The 18,856-nt window shown below is 40.3% G+C and overlaps 1 protein-coding gene across 6 annotated transcripts in view; it reads left to right on the top strand.

Annotated features, from left to right (window-relative positions):
- Positions 1 to 2,060: 2,060 nt before the first annotated feature.
- Positions 2,061 to 18,856, top strand: part of FAR1 (fatty acyl-CoA reductase 1) — a 39,673-nt gene continuing 22,877 nt past the window's right edge. For 4 of the 6 annotated variants that reach the window (XM_075163219.1, XM_075163214.1, XM_075163218.1 and 1 more), the window contains exons 1-3: positions 2,061 to 2,200; positions 13,326 to 13,520; positions 17,364 to 17,539. In XM_075163219.1, the coding sequence (XP_075019320.1) occupies positions 13,332 to 13,520; positions 17,364 to 17,539 (365 nt within the window). In that variant the 5' untranslated portion in view covers positions 2,061 to 2,200; positions 13,326 to 13,331. Of the gene's footprint in view, positions 2,235 to 3,469; positions 3,535 to 13,325; positions 13,521 to 17,363; positions 17,540 to 18,856 lie in introns of those variants that run through there. The other 2 variants (XM_075163215.1, XM_075163217.1) reach the window with 2 other exon arrangements.

Below are 18,856 nucleotides of genomic sequence, written 5' to 3' on the forward strand. Positions count from 1 at the left end.
TATGTCCACAGCCTACTGAAATAAAGATACATGACTATTGTTTGCATAAAAACAGTTCTGTTTCTGAGGTATAATAGTGACGAAGTTATGCACAGAGAAACAAAGTTTCTATATGAACACTGTTTTCCTGTAGCATGGCTGTCATTTCTAGTGATACTTCATGTTTTTGATCTGGCACTTGTCGTCTCTCACTTCTGCCAGTGACACCTTTTTCAGTCTCCAAAGCAGGGAGACTGGGGAACCTAGTCCAGGCAGTGGATGCAAAATTAAGGATTTCTATGAGCTGGTCAATAAAAGGCACAAAGTTTTTACAACTGTTGGCCTTGCTTAAAATTGGAGAGACTCAATGAAGTAATCTCTGGAAGATTCTTGTTCATGTGCACTGACCTCAATTCTGCATCTGTATCTATCTGCTGCAGTGGACTCTTCCATACTGAGGAATCTGAAATGAAAGAGCTTCATCCCCATAGTCAGTAAGGCTGCTTACCACATGTCAAGATTTCACTAGAAGAAAAAAGGAAACACTGGTGACATAATAGCGTACAACAAAGTAGTAAAACCTTTCAGCAGGAATGTGGGAGATTTGGACTCAAATGTTTGCATTGCCTGCGTTGGTTTTCTTATATGGCGGATGGTCAGATAATGCTTCAGCTTCAATGAGCAGGTATTTTCCGAGGAGTAGTGTCTTTGAAAAACTGTCCAGTAACAATTATGATAAAGAGTTTAGAGTTATGTGATTCTAAGTACTCTGTCAAGAAGTACTTAGGTATTCGGTTTAACTAGTATGGAGTAGAAAAATCATGACAGTACACACCTAACAATAAGGATAAAATCATTATTGAATTGCCGTCGATTATTGAACACAACTCCCATTCTCATGGCCTGTATCAGGCAGAAGCCATTCTGAAAAACTAACATGCAATTGCATAAGCAAAGACTGTTTACAATTCTCATATAATACTTTATGTGCACTGTAATCAGAATTAATATGGGTTGCGCAAGCTTATATAGGGTGTTTCCTAACTTGAATGGTTGATTTTTTTTTTTTAATCTGATGCATGTCTGTCTGTGCAATATTTAGTTATGAAACAAAAGGCATAATGGCATGTTGCTTTGTAGCTTAGCAGTATTTGGTAACAAACGGTGAGGTAAGTGGAGTGCAATGATTTTTGTAGCAGAGATGCAATGTGTATCAATAATATGCTGATAGTATTATTGCGCTTATATTGACATTGCGCTTATAATGCTGCAAAGGGTCCTCAGGCATTTGGCTTGTAGGTGCAAGCTGCTAAAAATGTCTCCAGCATTGCTGCTGTGGAAATGACAGTTCAGTGGGAACGGTCCACCCCTGCTCCAGCCGTTCTCTAACTCCCCTAACAACTGGATTCGCTTTGGTGGAGGCTGGGTTGCCTTCTAAAGCCTCAATTGGTTTTGGACCTTTTGGCTGATTTCAACCAAAATTGACTTAGTATCTCAATATTCAAAGGTTTTGAAATTTAACAGAAACAAGTGAAATCACTGCGGCAAGGGATGAGTTGTGGGTATCTATCTCAGGTGTCAGAGCAACCATACACACACAGGCATACGACAGTGTGATGGGCCCGTGTTTTGCTCACGGGTGGCGCGACGAGCGGCAGAGCCTCGGGCGGGCAGGGCGACCTCCTCCGGTGGTGGCCCGCGATGGAGCGGCTCCCCCGGGTGGGCCGGAGGTGGCGCGGCACAGGCCTGGGGACAGCGGAGCAGCACTTTCACAGCGCCGCGGGGACGGTTTGGCGCCTACCGGGCGGCCCCCACAGCAGCGGGGCTGCCCCGCGGTACCGGGGCCGCGGGCAGGCGCCGTTGGCGGGGGGCGCGCGGGCGTCCCCAACCGCCGCGGAGGGGAGCGAGGGCGCAGCGCGCGCACCTGAAGCGGCGGCGCAAATCATAGCCGCTCTCCCCCCGCCCCCCGAGGCCCCCGCACGCGCCCAGCCGCCCCACCCGTCGAGCGGCGGCCCTGGGTGGGGCTCCTGGAATCCGCCAACCCCCGGCGTCCTCGTCCCTCCGAGCGGCGGAGGGAGGAACCAATAGGCGGGCGGGTACTGTGTGCGCAACGGCCAACGGGAGCGGCTCTTTTAGGGCTGCTGTGCAAGCCCCTCAGAGCGGCGGGGGAAGGCGCGGGGCGCAGGTAGCGAGGCTCAGCGAGGGACGCCGCCCGGAGCAGGTAGCGGCCGCCCGAGCTGCGGCGGGAAGTCGAGGCGGGCCTCCGCGGCTAGGGGCCGCGGGCTGAGCCGCTCCATCCTCCCCTGCGGTCTCTGAGGGGGGCGCGGAGGGAGCCGGCCTCCGACGCGCGTTTCCGGGAGGCTGCTGGAGAGGGAGGGCGGCGGGAGCCGCGGGGGGAGGCAGGCAGACAGGCGCTGGGGACGGGGAGCTGCGAGATGCGTCCTGGTGGCGGGCAAGCGGCCAGCCGGAGGCGCTTTACAGGCGGAGGAGCTCGCTTGGCGGGATCGATGCTTAGAAAAGGGGGGAACCCCAAGCGCTCCTCCGGGGCGGCTGTCTCGGCGCCGCCGGGCTGCGCTCTCGCGTGGGCGAGGCCGAAAGCCGTGGACTCCGCGACGGCCCGCTCCACCTGCCGCTGGGCCCGGAGCCGGAGACTACCACCCATCTCCCCGCGCTCTCTGTTCCTCGCCCGCCTGTCCGTCTGCTCTGCCCTCCCGTCGCTGGCTGGGCCTCTTGCGAGCAGCGGCGCGCCGGCTTTTCCTGCGAAGCAGCTCTAGCTTCCCCCGGCTCCGGCCGTACTGCTACAATAGTTCCCCTTTCTCAGAGCCCGTGTAGTTGCGGCTGGTGCAAAGAATAGTCTTACGGGAAAAGGCTACAAGTTTCTCTCCCGCTTAAAAGAATGTATGGGGAAGAGAACTAGAATGGTCCACTTCTTCAAACAGGAGTCCCAGTTCAGTGAGTCCATGCATCAGGAAATAGTAGATTGAGAGCTGTGATAGCTCTTAGTGTGTGCAGCAGCCCCTGAGTCTGGGTAGAGGCTTGGAGTCCTTGTGGAGCAGGAGCCGCGTGGGTACAGAAAGACTTTCTTGAGTGAACTTTAAAGTGTGGCTAATTGCAGAGATATACTGATTGGTAGCAGACTTGTAATTGAAACCAGCTTGAATCCCATGGAAATAGAAACCTTTAATTTCATTTAACCTATTTCACAGCTTTAGCAACTGAAAGTTTTTGATATTTTAATAACTGTTTCAATAATAATTAAACCAGAAGTGGAGCATGTAGGAGTTTTACTGTCTGTGACATCCATCTGTACTGTAGCAGGCTAGAATTTCTTGACCCACAACTTCCCTAATTTGTGTATCATGTCTGTGCTTCATAACTGAGATACCATTATTTCAGCAATTTGGAGATTATGTATTAGGTATGTATTTCTAGGATCTCTACTCTTCAGCATTTCTACCGTTTTTGTACCCTCCCCTCAAGTATAGATGGTGTAAAAATCAGCCCTTTTGCCACCCAAAACCTCCCACAACTGGATATGAAAGACTGACTTTGCAGGTTTGTGTTTTTTTTTTCCTCCTAGCTGCTGCAGAATGATAAAGTAATATGCAAATCTAGATCTGTAACTTTATACTGCAAGTACTTAGTCTTTATTTATTTACCTTATGCTGGATTGCAGGTCTAATAAAGCTTTACTAGAGACAATAATTTGAACACTAAAAGGACAGTGGGGCAGTTGTTTTCCATTAAGTGTGATTGTCTAATGTAGAGGTATGTTTTAGACATGATAAATATTTTTCTTGCTATAGTTACAAAAAAACCCCACCTGTTGACATCTTAATCATCCAGAGCAGCTGATACTTGTCAATAAAAAGTTAGCATTGAAGCAAAACTGTAATTTTTATAATAGCAAAGGATTTTTCCTTATTTGGTTTTCCTCACTTTGAAAATGTACAGGATATCAACTAGCCAGATGTGAGCAGAGAGCATCACTAAGTGTCAGTTTTATAGTGCAACTCCTGACAGTATGCCATGATTCTGCTTGAGAGGCATCTTTGAAAGCTGGAGTAATAGATGTCTCGAAATACCTGTACTAACATTTCTCCTGCAAATGGAGAATCAGTCCATCCCTAGAACCTCTAAGCTCCTGAGAGGCCAAACTGAATCTCCTCCTGGCTATTAAAAGGCAAGGGGTCCTTTGTCATCTTCCTGTTTCTGGGTTCTAGCTCTTGTAGGAACACACAGTTCCTCACAAGCACTGTGCTTCCAGTGCTTGGAAGGGATGTGTAACAAACTAAAATGGTTATACAGCAATTTGGAAAGTTTAAGTGAGTGCTAGAAAATGTACCAGGTGGTGTTGAAGACACAGCTGTATCACTGCAGTGATTTCGGGTTTGGTTAGCTTCTCCAGCCAGAAATTGTCTTCCGTGTGCGTGTTTGGGTTTTTTTTGTCACAAAATATTAAGTGTTTGAGGAGGGTCTATGTTCAGTACAGCATGCCTGTTACTTGTCTGCAGGAAGCAGAACTGCTGAGTAACTTAAAGCAAACAAACAAAAACTTCTGAAGAGGAACCAATATCATCAAAACTTGTACTTGGTCAGTTTGGTACTTTGTCTGTACTTACCTCATGTAATCCTTTAATGGCTGGGCGTTGTTAGTACCTTCATGTACATCCATAGTGTTTCTCCCAGTTGCTAATTCTGAACCTTGCAGTAATACAGTCCTCCAGCTATGCTTTCTTTAGCCTCAACACTTCTGAAGTTTGGGAGTTGCAAACAGTCCTATACTGTCTCTCTGAATAGACTAGGTATTCCTATTTGCTTTTTTCTTCCGAGTGTCTCCAACCCAGGTTTTATAGTGAGGCCCTTTTTATAAAACTGTTCTTCTTTGCCTTTGTTAAGCTTTTTCCAGACTTTCACAAAGAATGTATGACTCCTCGGATGTACCCTGTTACTTTATTCCTTTGGGTGTGGTTAGAAAGACTATGCTTAGTAGATCTTGCTAAGCTGCCATTTAGTGTTGGTAGCTGTATATTCATTACATCATGCCAGCCTTTCCATGTCATTGTTCAGCTTGATGTTTGTAAATTTGTAGGGCTTCTTGTGCAATAGGCGTAACTGATAGAGCCACATAACACATCCATTAGTGTAAACAGGACTTAAGATTGGAGCCCTTAGCATCTACATGATCAGTATCAGCTACAGGAGTGGAGTAAATACCTCTGTTCTTCTGAGAAGGAAGAGAGAGGCTTCGTGAATCCTGTTTAATTGTCGTTCACTTTATTTGTCCTGTTTGTACAGGACAGGTAGGCAATGTACTGGTAGAACTTGCTTTAACTATGTGTTTAAGCTATTTTTAAAGACAAGTGGTGAAAATGGGCTTTTAATTTTTTGACAGGGTTTTGTTCTACATGTATTGGAAAAAAGGAAAGGTAAACTTGTGTGTGTGTTTTTTTTTTTTAAAGAAGGTGATTAGGCTTCAAATGCAACTTGATAGAGCAGTTGTCAGATAAATGAGTTATTTTAGGTTTCAGAAGAATTATTGGGAAGTTCTGCAGGAACATAATGGGAGAGGAGATTTCTTTAACAGAGTGTTCTAAAATCTTAACTCTTTTTACAGCTGTTCAGCAATCAGCTCATCAGCTGTGAGTATGCTTACTATGGGTGTTCTTTACTACAAAGGCGCTAGAAGTTGGGATTTGGTGAAACATGGTCAAGGGTGTTTGCGGATTTTCTTACAGAAGTAGAGTTAGTGAATTAGTACTAAACATTCACATGTATCTGTCAAATAACGGATTATGTTGGTTTTTTCCCCCCCCCCCCCTGTAAATCTTTCTTGAACTGCCTGAAACTCTTCAGTTGAGAGGAGCCGAGAAGATCAGCAAGGTTGATCATTTTGGATTTTTTTTTTTTCAATTTTAAAAGCTATGGGAAAGTATGAAAGGAGTCTGGAAGTGTTGATTCCTAGGATTTCAAATTCATTGTGTAATGTCTGCTGTAAGATGTGACTCAAGCCTTCTAACTCTGTAATAATACGTACAATTTAAAATGAGGGAGGAATAAGAGTTGGGTTTTTTGTTCTTGATTAAGTATTCTGGTTGTAAATGCTTTGTTAATAAATCTAATCATACATGCCAGGGTGATTCTAGCAAAAGACTAGCTCAGAAGGCTTATCTTGTCCTTCTGATGTTTTGAACAGAATGTAATTGCAGGTACAGTTTTTGGGTAGTTGCCTTTGTCCTGTCAGTTCAATATGAATCTTGGTTTTAATTACCCAGGTTTGTCTCTTACCTGTGAAACGAGACAAACTGATGAGCCACTGGAGCGTGGTTTGTTTCCCCTCCCGCTCCCTTCCCTCTGCTTGGTTTTTGGCTTTCCAAAATACTTTGAATCATAAACCTCACCCCACATCCCCTCCCAGCAAAATGACAGTATCGCAGTAATAACTGGAGCAATAATCTTGCTGCTGCTAAGGCTTTTCCTAGTGATTACCTGGACTGAATATCAACATACCATATGAAGGCTAAATTGATGCCTTTGGCTAATTTTCTTAACGCAATGAATAAGAATTGAGTGATCTTGTAACTGCAGCAGTTTATGTAGTAGTCAACTGTGAGTGTTACTCTGTTCATTATGTTGTAGGTAGGTTCTTCAGACAGGTTTTGTTCTTTCAAGGTTAATTCAAGAGCCATGATTTATGCAACTACCTTGATAAACAGTGTGGCTCTATCTTGTAATCCTTTTGTAACCAAAAGCACAAGTGAGATTTCTAATGCAGATTTCTATTTAACTTTGATAAAATGATCTGGAATTATGATCCTGTTTAATGAATCTTGAATCTGCCTGCCTGTTGTTTTCCTAAAACTTGTTTGAAAGCGCTCTGGATACAAGTGTTAAAACATGTTTCCACGTGAACTAGAGATGGAGTATAGTAAACGTTCCTATGTGGGATGTGCTTTACTGTAATAGCTTAATTTCTGGACAGGTGCAACTTGGAGAAATGAGGTTAATCTTACCAAAAGAGATTTTTTTTCCTTCAACATGCACTTTGAAGACTAAGCTCAAACAGTAAACAATTCAGAAAAACATCAAATTATAACCTAATTATAAAGGGGTAGTAAAGGAGAAGAATTGTGTTTTGTTTTTTTTTTTTTAAAGCAAGTCTACTTTATTTGTGGACCTAAGGCTATACACTTATTTATGTAAACTTTGACCTAACTAATTAGTTACTGTAACTGATATTGTGTTTCAATAGAGAAATGATTTAAAATAGACAAATCTCTTCATTGGTAGTAGGTTAGTCTCTTTGAACACCTTTGAGAGTGAAGAATATAACTAGTTTGAAATGTCTATTGTTGTTTTTCAGAAATTCTCTAATATACCGAGTATCAACCACAGGTTTGCCATATTCCACATACAGCTTTGAGTCTTCTGATGGCATTTATACTGCAGTTGTCATGACTTAAGTATAATCTCTCAGACTGATTTAGTTTTGTTGCGTTTCACTTGTTTGTAGAGATCATCAATAAAGGCATGTTTGGTATACATGAGAGAACTTAGTATTTCCCTGAATCCACTCCAGTTACTTGTCTGGAAAATGTGTAGTGAGACACTTACCATATAGCATACTACCAGGCATGAGGCAAAGACTAGCTAGCTAATATCAATTTAGTGGACCCATTTTGATAGTTCTTCAAAACTTAGTTGTTCTAATTAGCTTCCAAACCTGGCAATGTGTTTTCCAGCTCATGGAGATATGTTAAACTTTCTTGGCAGGTTTATCCTGCGAGGGACTGTGGCTTACAGCTAGTAGAGAAAATGACCTTGCAGAGAGTAGATAAGAATGTTGATGAAGTCTAAAACATGGATAAGCTTGTCATTCTGCTAGCTGTGGGAAGAATCCCAAATCTTCCACATGATTGTGGAGTTTAGAATAGGTATGCTTTTAAGGTTAGCTTACACCAAAAGCAGCTTACAACAGGAAATACTGTGTTCCATCACTTCAGTCTCTACTCATCTCCGAAAACAGTATCTTTCTCAGATAAGGTTTCTCAATGGATATAACCTTGGACCGTGAAGACAAACTATCATCCTTTGGTGATACGCTGGATAGGTATTGTCCAAATAGGGCAGATCATTGACCCTTGTGGTTGCTGAAAATGTGGACATTCTGCTGATAGCATTCATCGATTTACTTTTGTGGAAACAAAGCACCAAATGAAATGAGACGTGATATCATGATATGATATGACCCAGGCTTGTCTTTCTGGCAGTAACCTTGTTTAGATGAGTTAAATATTACTTCCTTTGTTGCCTGAATCTCTCCAGTCTCCCCAGTTCTTAGACTTTTTTGCTTGCCATAGTGTCCTTGCAATGGGGCAATTGAAGCTCTATATGAGAGACTTCTGTAATGATTTTTGTCTGGTGTGGATGCATGCATGCATGTGTAGTGTTTAAAAAATATTTGGTGCATTCAGATTTGATGTTTAGATGGACTTCATCTCCTGAATATATATAAATAAACTGTTTCTTCCACCTTACTTTTAGATCTTTTTTCTGTTGTACTGCTGCTAGTACTAGGTTCAAGCTGTCAGAGGGAAAGGGGGGAAATTAGTTTGTCAGGCTGTATTTTTGCAGAACTCTGTGGCTTGTTGCTGATGTTTGAGAGGTTGGGAAATGTTTTCTATTTCTTGTGAATGATAATCTCAATATGAATTTGGAGGGAGCATGTTGTTGGCCTTATGTTTGTCAGTGATAAACTAGGAAACAGACCTTTTAATCTCTAACAAGGACATACATGCGCACTCTAGTTGCTGGATTTAGCATTTAAACATTCAGTGGAACTGCCGTAGGCTTTCCTGGCACTTGGAAAGTAAATCTTTAAGCATCTTGATCTGTGTTTGGACAAATCTGAGAATTGATCTTTTTCCTGTTAAAAACAGAATTGTCCTTGTTTTGAGAGTCATAGAGACCTCTGTTTGAAGCAATGAGTTAAATATTGCTGCAGTAGCTCTGAAGGCAAACAGAGCCGCCGTTGTTTGCTCCATAATAGCACTTGCTCAGCCTTGGACACTAGAATTTTTTTACAAGATGGGGAATGTTGGCTAGGATCCTGAAGTGTGGGGTTTTACTGAAGTGCTTAGGAGCTCTTGATTCATCAAAGGACAGCACCTTTCAAATAAGCGGTGTCTTCAAAGTGTCACCATTGGTTTAGTCTTGAACCTGTGAATTCAGAAGTATCCTAGCATCAGTTTCTCTGTAGCAGCAACAGAAGCTTCCTCTACCAAAGGCTATTTATCCCTACAAATCATCTGGTAATTTTGATCATCCTTGTTCTACAGCAAAAATCCTTTACAGAACTGTTATTAATCCTTTCAACTGTCAGATTTCTTTTTTCTCGACTGTTATTACTTATTAGCTCAAAAAAAGTAGCTATGCTACAGGGATTCAGATATTCCAGAGTGTGCGTTAGACAATTTTGTGTTTTATAGAAGTTACCTGTCTGCATGTTTGAAGAGGTGGCTGTTAACAAGTCATTGGACAACTGGTGAAAATATGTATTGCTGGTTAATAGGTACAATTCAGCTATTGCAAGCATGCAAGAAGTTGCACTCTAAAACTAGATAAAACAATTGCTGACACTTAAATATTAATCTTAAAATGCTAGATTTTATTTTGCTAAGTTGTCTTGCAAGGTAGGTATCTCTTCTGGACCTACTCCAGCCTGTTACGCGTTAGAGGTCAAACTAAATTTCCACTGGGAGCTACATCTGTTTCTTAACTGTTTGGTTTTTTTTTAAAGAAACACAATTATGATGTAGTTCTTCAGTAATTTGCTGCCATAAATAACTTTAAAAGGTAACAAAAGTAATATATTATACTTGTGAAATAAGTCCCTTCTGAGCTTGAAGTTAGGAGTTGCCAGCAATGCTATGCTAACTGGCATGTGGAGGTGCATTCTCAAAGAAGGTAGGGGAAGGTAGGTGGAGAATGGGAACATTCTTTCCCTTTCCTATGGTTGAGATAACCTTTCTTTCTAGTAGGGCAAAACATAGGCTGCTTATTTCAGGCTTTCTTTGTTCACATCTAGATTCCATACATGGTTTTTACCCTTAATTCAAATTTGGTGCTTCTAGGCAGTTCCCTCACAGTCCCAGTATTTATTGCTGTAACTTTAGCAGCAATGTAGACTTCTGAAAAGGTCACCAATTCTGTTTTCTAGCTGGAATCTTCTAGAGGAATGGAAGTAGAAGACAAACGTAGTGTGGAAAATTGCTATGAATGAAGTCTACCAGAGGCTAGTCGTCAGACAGCGGGGTAAAGGGAAATGGGTGTTGAGAGTTTCTCAAAGGAAACAATTCTGTCAATCCTTTTTTTTTTTTAAAAAAATAAAAGCCTACAAACATAGAGGTGTTGCTGCCTCTCAAGTGTGAATGTAGTATTGATGTATGTTTGTGGTTTTTTAAGAGAACCCATTTTGTCATTATACTCAATCATAGCTTTGGATCTGGATGTTCTGTAGGTCTGGTATTCTGTAAAAGTTTCAGGAGAATAATATAATTACTTTTGATCTGATACCAACCTCTTACTCAAAGGAGTATGGTCAGAAATAACTGAGGCAGGAAACTTTCTTATCTATTCTGGCTTCTAGTTTTCTTTACATCGTATGACCCTAAATATTGTCAGATTTTTCAGTTGGCTAAAAAGCTGGACCATAGCAACACAGATATTTCTACTGGTAGCATAACTTTTTTCATTGTTTTAGCTTTTAGGAACAGATGTTGGACTGTAGCCCATGTACTAGATGTTGTAGCAAGGTTGCTGTATTTACGTAGCCAAGGACTGTCTCTGCCCACGTGAACAGGTTTGCAGACTGAGGATACAGCATTATGTCAGAAGTAGTATTAAGCCTTCCGTTACGGAAGGGCAAGTGAACTGATGGTATTAACATACTGTCATAGAGTCTTAAGGGGTAAAAGATATGAATTATGGCTAGGCAGGTAAATTAGTAACAAGATTATGTAGGAACCAGAACAAGACTGAATCTTGGTGACAAAATTGGTATGGTAATAGTTGCATGAGTCTTCTCTTCCCTCTTCGAGGGAACAGAAGTCATATCCTATACGTGGGAGCAAGCATGCAGATTTTTAGGAGGAAATGGAGTTGAATGGTGTATGCAGAGACCAGGAAAATGAAAGTTATGGGGAGGACATAAGAACATACTTGAAGTCACAATTAATGTTCTCTACTATTCAAGAGTCACAGTGAAGACAACAGGCCTGTATCTTACATTCAACAGGAAAAAATGACTCATGAGCATGCTGTATCTTGCTCTCCATGCTTTATTGCAGGAGATGTGCTTTGAAATTTGCATTAAAGTCTTTTAAGTATGTGGCAAGAGTGGTTTAATGTAAATAGCTTTTTCCCTCCATCCCCCTCTCAGTCTCATCAACCTTTAAAGAAACAATTTTGAATGATGTACTGTGGCCAATGGAAATAATTGTTCTGTTCTAAACTTGCTACTGTATCCCACCATCAGTTTTTTAGATGCTTCACTAATAAATGCAGGAGCTAACCTTGTCAAAGAAGGGAGTCAAAATAAGATTTGGAGTGTTGGACAACAAAACATAAGACTTTGTACCCAGACTGCTGAAACTGGGGCTTGTGCAGTTGGTAACTCATTTCTGGCAAGTAATCATTTAGAGCTTGTTCAGAGGCTTTGTTGTGGTATGAACATGAAAAGCACAGCACAATTGCTTTAATATGACAGCTACCTGAGATGTAGGCAAGTGTTCCAGAAATTTTTACTTACTTTTCAGGCAAAAAGTACAAATTAAGCCTGTAGTTTTTCACTCCTAACATTCAAGATCTCATGTGTATTCCCTGGTAAGTTCCTGCTTGCAGTAGCCTGCCGTTTCAAAAGAACTAAGTATATATTTAGAAGGTACATTCCTTTATTCTTGGGTGGTAGGTGAAGAAAGGCTCTCATCCTGTTTAGGTATTCAGTGTAGTAATTCTTACTTGCTTAAGAAACACTTTCTGACTGTGTTTAGAGATTCATTTTTGTTGGGTTTATTTAGTACCATGGTTTTATGGAATCTGTCCCTTTTGGTAATATTTGGTTGTAATGAGTTGTGTGTGGATCTGCTATAGGAGACTACAACTAGACTTTCACTATATCAGCTTGTTATTTTTATAAGTCTGATTAGAAAGATTGGTACAACATGGTGGAAGTGTATCCATATGCTACAGTCTTCTACAGTAAAAGTAAGCTGTTTAAGGATTACGGTAAAGATGTTGGTATATTGGACTTAACAGAATGGCTTGAAGTTAGCCTGAGGCATGGATTGAGTTCTAAAAGTCACAAAGGTCATGGTCCAAAGATCACATTAGTGTAAAAAACAGCAGTATATTTGTCCTTAGAAAGTCTTTCAGTTTCCAGTATCTAGAATCAGACATAATCTCCAAGTGGTTGATTAAGGGAGGGGAAAGAGAATAATTCTCATAGTTAACTTCCTAACTGAAGCAAAACATACAACATCTTTGAGCTTTGTGCTGGATTTGAGTAACAATCCCTTGCCCCTCGTTTCATTAGGTGGCATATTTGTGGCTAACTCATATCTTCAGTTTGTGTGAGAATTCTAATCACTTATTGTGGGGGGGAGGGGAATACAGAATTAATGAAAAGGTTGGAAGCCTGTATCATCTGTGAAACTGCATGTTTTTTTGTAATCAATGTAGAACCAGCAGTTTCTTCTCATACCAAAAACTAACTATATCTTCTCTCTGGCCTAGCTATGTCTGTAGGAAGGCTCAGCCTAACACTGACAGGGGACTTTGCTGACACAGGCAAAATACCAGGGCCAGCAATTGGCAGATGGCTGGCTCCCTGTCTTCTGTCAACATATTTGAAGTATCTACTTGTGATTATATTTTAATGGTATGACCTCTAATTTATGTGGAACAGCCACTTAAAGTGGTAAAGGACCATGCACAGGAACAGCCACTTAGAGTGGTAAAGGACCATGCACATAGAGGTACAAGTAGACTAAAGTTGAGCTATTTTCCTAGACTGAGTGCGTGTCTAATTCCTTAAGAGACTGTTAACAGGGGCAGTTTACAAGAAGATCTGGAATGACTATAGTGACCCTGTGGGAACTTTTTCGGAATGTGGTGAAAAAAGACATCTTTAAGTACTCGTTATAGGTTAAAAAAAAAAAAAATTACTGTTAAACATTTCTTTCAGGTATGAGGTTGAATGTTTGCATCTATGCTGTCCATTTATATCTTCTGCAAATCCGAACTCCTAGAAGTTCTTTAATATACTTTTGTCTTTAACTTTTGTTAAGGTCATAATGGTTTCCATCCCTGAATACTATGAAGGAAAGAACATCCTCCTGACAGGAGCTACAGGCTTCTTGGGAAAAGTGCTTCTGGAAAAGCTGCTCAGATCTTGTCCTAAAGTGAAAGCAGTGTATGTATTGGTAAGACACAAAGCAGGACAGACACCTGAAGCACGAATAGAAGAAATTACCAGCTGTAAGGTATGTGTCATATGCTCACATTTTTGTCCTTCTTTACAACATTCCCATTTCATTTTGAGAACAACTTTGGTTTGTCTAAAGCAAAATATTGCTGTTAAATGTTTTTTGTTCTAACAGAAATATAAAATCCAAGACCTGGCAGTGCTTCTATGGCCGATTTTCAAGCTGTTAGTCTCTAGCAAAGCCAGTAATGGAAAATTATCCTGAATTTAATTCAGGAGGAGGATGTTCAGCTGTAATGCAGAATTGAGAAGTAAAACATCTGAGTTAAAACTTGTTAAGAGAATGTATGATCAAGTGCAAGAAGTGGTGTGGACTGGGAGTTGTAAGATAGGATTGAGTCCCTTCTTTAGATCTCAAGCAAGTCACTTTTTATTCTTGTGCCTTATTTTCTTTACTGTAAGATGAGGCTTAGTACTTCCTTCTCCTTGAATGTGCCATTGGATCCACCAGTAAGCAAGAATGTGTTCTAACAGTTGTTTAAATAGCTTATGTTTGTAAACAGAACAGAAATGTTTATCTTAATAGATTCTACTATGGATTTCTGTTAGTCATAGAGATTACTATAAACCTGTGATAACAAAGGAAAGGCACTGAAATTCTGTGCTGTGGAAGTACCAAAGTGGTTATCTAAAAGTTCTTCTGTGCATGCTGGGTGGGATACTTTCCTTCTGAAAAGACTCATAACCTTAATATTCTGGTGAGCTAGGCTGGGCATTCTTACTACATGCAGAACCATCCATCAGTGTTGCCCATCTCTCTAATATGTATCCCGTTTACGATGAGAAAGACGAACAGGAAGGGGAGAGATTTCTAGCATGAACTTTGCTAAAGCAGGGTTTATTCATTTCTATCCAGGTCCTTTCTCTTATGGGACGTGGGAGTTGGCAGTTTAATTTTTCAGGCTTAGGAAATATGTTGAGATGCAATGTAGTCTCTACGAAGTGTGTGCTTAGAAGGTGCTTAAAGGGAATCAGTAAAAAAGTATGAATGCGTTTAGGCTAGGAGGGGTAAGTTGTTTAAAGTAGGGCAATGAATTTCTGCGACTCTGGTAAAGGTTACAGCAGACATGAGGATGGCTGTGTCCCTAATAAATTATTTTCTATAACCACGTCAAAACTCTAGCTCATTGCTCAAAAGCATCTGCTTGCAGTCCTGTGCGATGTCATAGAATGCAGCAGAATGAGTAACAGTGGGGTTCTGTCTTAAAATCAAGTTGCAAATTCTTTCTACATAAAATCCTCAGTTTGTCACTCCCTGAAACAAGGAAAAGATCTCCAGACTAAGCTCTGAGATGAGAAAGGAAAAGTTTCTCAATCCCCTTTTTGTATACACTATTACCCAAATAAAAAGTGGGGAATATTCGGGCAAGGGGGAGAGTAGCAGCAGTGTGGGCTGACTTAAACTTCAGTAAGACTTAAGCCTCAATATAGCTTTTGGGAAACTCGTATGTTGTAAAAGGCTTTTAACTTTGAGTCCAAATCTTCTGCTTATAGTCTGTTATCTCAGCTGGACTTGGTATAATCTGATGTGTTTTATGAGTCTTGTTGAGTACTTACTGCTGGAACAGGTTCACAACAGAGGTCCTGGTAAGCAGGACTTCTGCTTAAGGTAGTCCTACATCTTAGTCCCTAGAGTGAGAACATGAAGGGATGGTGTTGCACATCTATGCAGAGATGTATATAGGGCCAGATATTTGTTGTCCTCATCACATGGTGAGACAAATTAGATTGAAAGTATATTGTTTAACTGGCATTAATGTAATCAAGATTCCTCCAAAAGAGTATGAAAATTTTTAATAGGATATGTTGTCTTAAGTTGTTCCACTTGTTGAGGGCCCTGCCAGCAATTTTTCACAATTTGGATGGGCTCATTAAGTGTTCTAAAGATTCTTGGACATTCTGTTTCTTGAACAGTTTAAAATTTAAATGGGTGAATGTGATAATTAAAATAAATTGAGCTGCAAATAGCCAAAAAATGTTGAGGTTTCTACTTCCTTTGGACTTCAGATATCTAATTCCTCTGTTAATTTGCCATATGTATTGCATGTGCTCTAGGTGTTTGTTCTTTTTCCTCTTTGTACTGGTGTCAGTGCTAATATGAATTATGTCAGAATAATGTATGGCTATGGATGTGAAAAGGGGCAGAACGGATAAAGTGTACAAACTAAAAGTACCAAACTGGTTCTTTGCTTAAGTGCTTATCCATGGGACTTCTTTTCTATTATAATGCATACACATTAATATGGTTAAAAGGTAGTTGCTTCAGTTCCCTGGAGGCAGGCACCATCATTCCAACTAAAAACATAGCAAGCTTATTTGCAAAATAACAAAAGGCTTCCTGCCCTTGGGTAAGCACTGTTTGCTGTACCCTGTGAACTAAGAATTGCAGAGTCTTTAAATGCTCTCTTGGCAGCTTTGTCCTTTAAGGTGAACTTTCATGTTTGGGAAATCAATTCTAAGACCTCTATTACTGGAGGTGTCCCATATTCTCGCTATAGCATTACCACTGCTACTTTAGGTGGCCACACAGTGAGCTGCATTATCTCACAGTTCAGCTGAAAAAAATCTACAAAAATGCCTATTTTTTTCGGCTGGACCAGTAAGCTTGTGTGCTCACACGGCTATTCAGCTACTTGCTATTGCCAGTGCAGGAGAAGCAACATGGAAATGAAGAAGTTAGAGGGACCAATCTGTTTGGTAGCAGTACAAACTATATTGCCTTAAGAGTCCTGAAACTGTACTTCTAGGTGAAAAGACTAAGTTATAGTTGAAATCAATTGAGTTCTCTTCATTCTGTAAGGAAATGTCTCTTAACAATTTGTATTCACTATAACTCCATGTTTGGAAGGGGGAAAAAAAAAAGTACTGCTGTGATTTTAATACATTTTAATCGACTTGTGTTGAAGCAGTGGCTAAGATATTGGCTCCTGTATAATTAAGAAGAGGGGTCTGCTCTGGTGAAACTTTGAAGTGTTTTATTGCCACAATACTATTTTGCTCAGGAAAACTTGCATGCTAATGGGTGTAAATAAGATGAGGCAAGAATTTTTATCTGTGTGTGTTAAGCCACATGCTTAGAACCTGGTTAATTATGAGGAGAATATATGATGGAATATAATATGGGTGAGATTTTCATAGTTGAACACCAGTTTGATAAGACTTGATCAGATTGTTCTAACATGGTACGCAGCCTTTAACCCTGCCTTTTTCTTTTAACTAGCCAGAGAAACAACTTTTAAAATCTGGAAGTTCCCCAAAACTGGCATAATTCCAGGATACCATTTCTTGAATCACTCGAAATTTTTAAAGCTTGATGAAAGCTTTCTAAACCTAAAAAACGGCATGACTCGTGCAAGTCTACAAGAATTTGAATAGTTAGTATCAAGCTTAGGAATTGGGCAGACTTTTCCCTTTCCTTCTGTTGAAAGAAAAGAGATTATAGTATTTAGACTGCTACTTAAAATTTATTTGAGTCCTGTTGTCTAATGGAGACCATTCCTTCTTTCTTCTGATATTTATAGAGATCTGATTTTAAGGATAGGGATGAGTATTAAAAAAAAATTAAGTGCGAATTTAAGTCTTACTACCCTCTGTACAACACATGCAATACTGCTTTCACTGTATGGGATAAAGTGTGCACAACTTCATCACTGGATATGTTCAGGGGAAGTCAGTAACATGTTGTAATATTCCTAACACTTTTCTAACTTACTTCTCAAGATCATCAGTATAACTCTGCATAGGCGGAAGATGTAAGATTTTTCTTCACTTAAATTAAACATCTCTGTCTTATCTTCACTGGCTATTGGTTTGAATTTTCAGTCCTGTTTTTTTTTGACAGCTCTTTGACAGGTTGAGAGACGAGCAGCCAGACTTCAAAGCAAAAATAATAGTAGTTACAAGTGAACTTGGACAGCCTGATCTGGACATTAGTGAACCAATCAAGGAAAAACTTATAAGATGCATTAATATTGTATTTCATTGTGCTGCTACAGTCAGATTCAATGAAACACTAAGGTAAGTCTAAAATTCTGTGTACTCTGGTCTGGTAAACCAATGGTACTCAAAGGGAGGGGGTAAATCAGGTGTCTGCACAATCTTGCAAATATTCAGCCTGTCAGGCTACTTCATGTACTCTGATGTTTGTGTGCTTGGTCAATTTCATGAAGCCCCTTAAGGTAACAATCTTTCCCCCAAACTTATCTTAAGCTGTTGGGTTTTCACTTGCTCTTCTTAGCAAGATGGAGGCATATTATTTACACCTGCTTTGCCAGAGATTAGAATTACACTATTCAACATGGAAGAGTTCATATCTTTTTAAAGCTTTAGGCAAAAAGACAAATCCATTATTAGTGCTTAGAAACGAAATAAATTATTTTCGTACTTTTGTTATAGGCCCCTCAGGTTTTGTGTGTTTGAATTTTTTTGTTTGTTTTGGGTGTGGGTTTTTTTTTTAACTAAATCCCTGTGCCTGAATTTCAAAGTCTTTTTCAAGGGAAGCTGTTGAAGAGACTAGGGAACATGTTGCTATTCCGAGTCTTCCTAACATCATGTGTTGCTCTGATCTCTGGGATGGGTAGAAAGGATATGAATAAGCTGTAGCTATATGTACTCTGCTCACTAGTAATGTTAGAGTTTTTTTTTCCTAGTGTGTAAAAGGGAACACAAACTATTCCTTTAGCCTTCCTTGTTAGAAGGGGAACACACATTATCAGAGGATAACTTTTTGGCAAAACTGTATGTGGGGAAAGTTCTAGCACTTGCTCTCTACCTGATGAACAAACAGGAGATTAAATACTGCTCAGCTTTCTTCAGGAAGTCTTTCATTAAGAAGAATAGAGGTTTGCATTGGAGGGAGTAGGGAGAAGTAGATGCACAGGGAGAAAGGTGAAAACTTCCGTGTTGTACAGAAAATCTATTAAGGAAATACTAGAGAAAGGAGTACCAGAAGCAAAAAAAGATTGTCTTTTGCCTTTTGGCAAAAACAACGCCTTGATTTAGTGTTGAAACACTTGAATAAATATTCATTTCGGGTAAATGACTTTGTGAAGAATAGCTCCAATTTTTATGGGGTGAGGGAGAGTGAAGCAACTTCAAGATAAAACGCTTCTCAACTCAGATTTTCTTTGAGTTGTTACAAAGGTTGGTACTATCTCTCTAAGAATGCTATACTGTATGCTGAAACGTCATGAGGTAGCCCATGTTTATCACTGTTTCATGGTCTTGAATTGCTGAAGAACTGCCAAGCTGACAAAAGCCCAGAGAGACTTTAAAACAATTTTCAAGACTGGTGGAATGGGGTCTTGCTACAAAAAGCCTCTGGCAGCTTCTGCT

Source organism: Calonectris borealis, chromosome 14 (genome assembly GCF_964195595.1).
Source record: "Calonectris borealis chromosome 14, bCalBor7.hap1.2, whole genome shotgun sequence".
Classification (NCBI taxonomy): domain Eukaryota; kingdom Metazoa; phylum Chordata; class Aves; order Procellariiformes; family Procellariidae; genus Calonectris; species Calonectris borealis.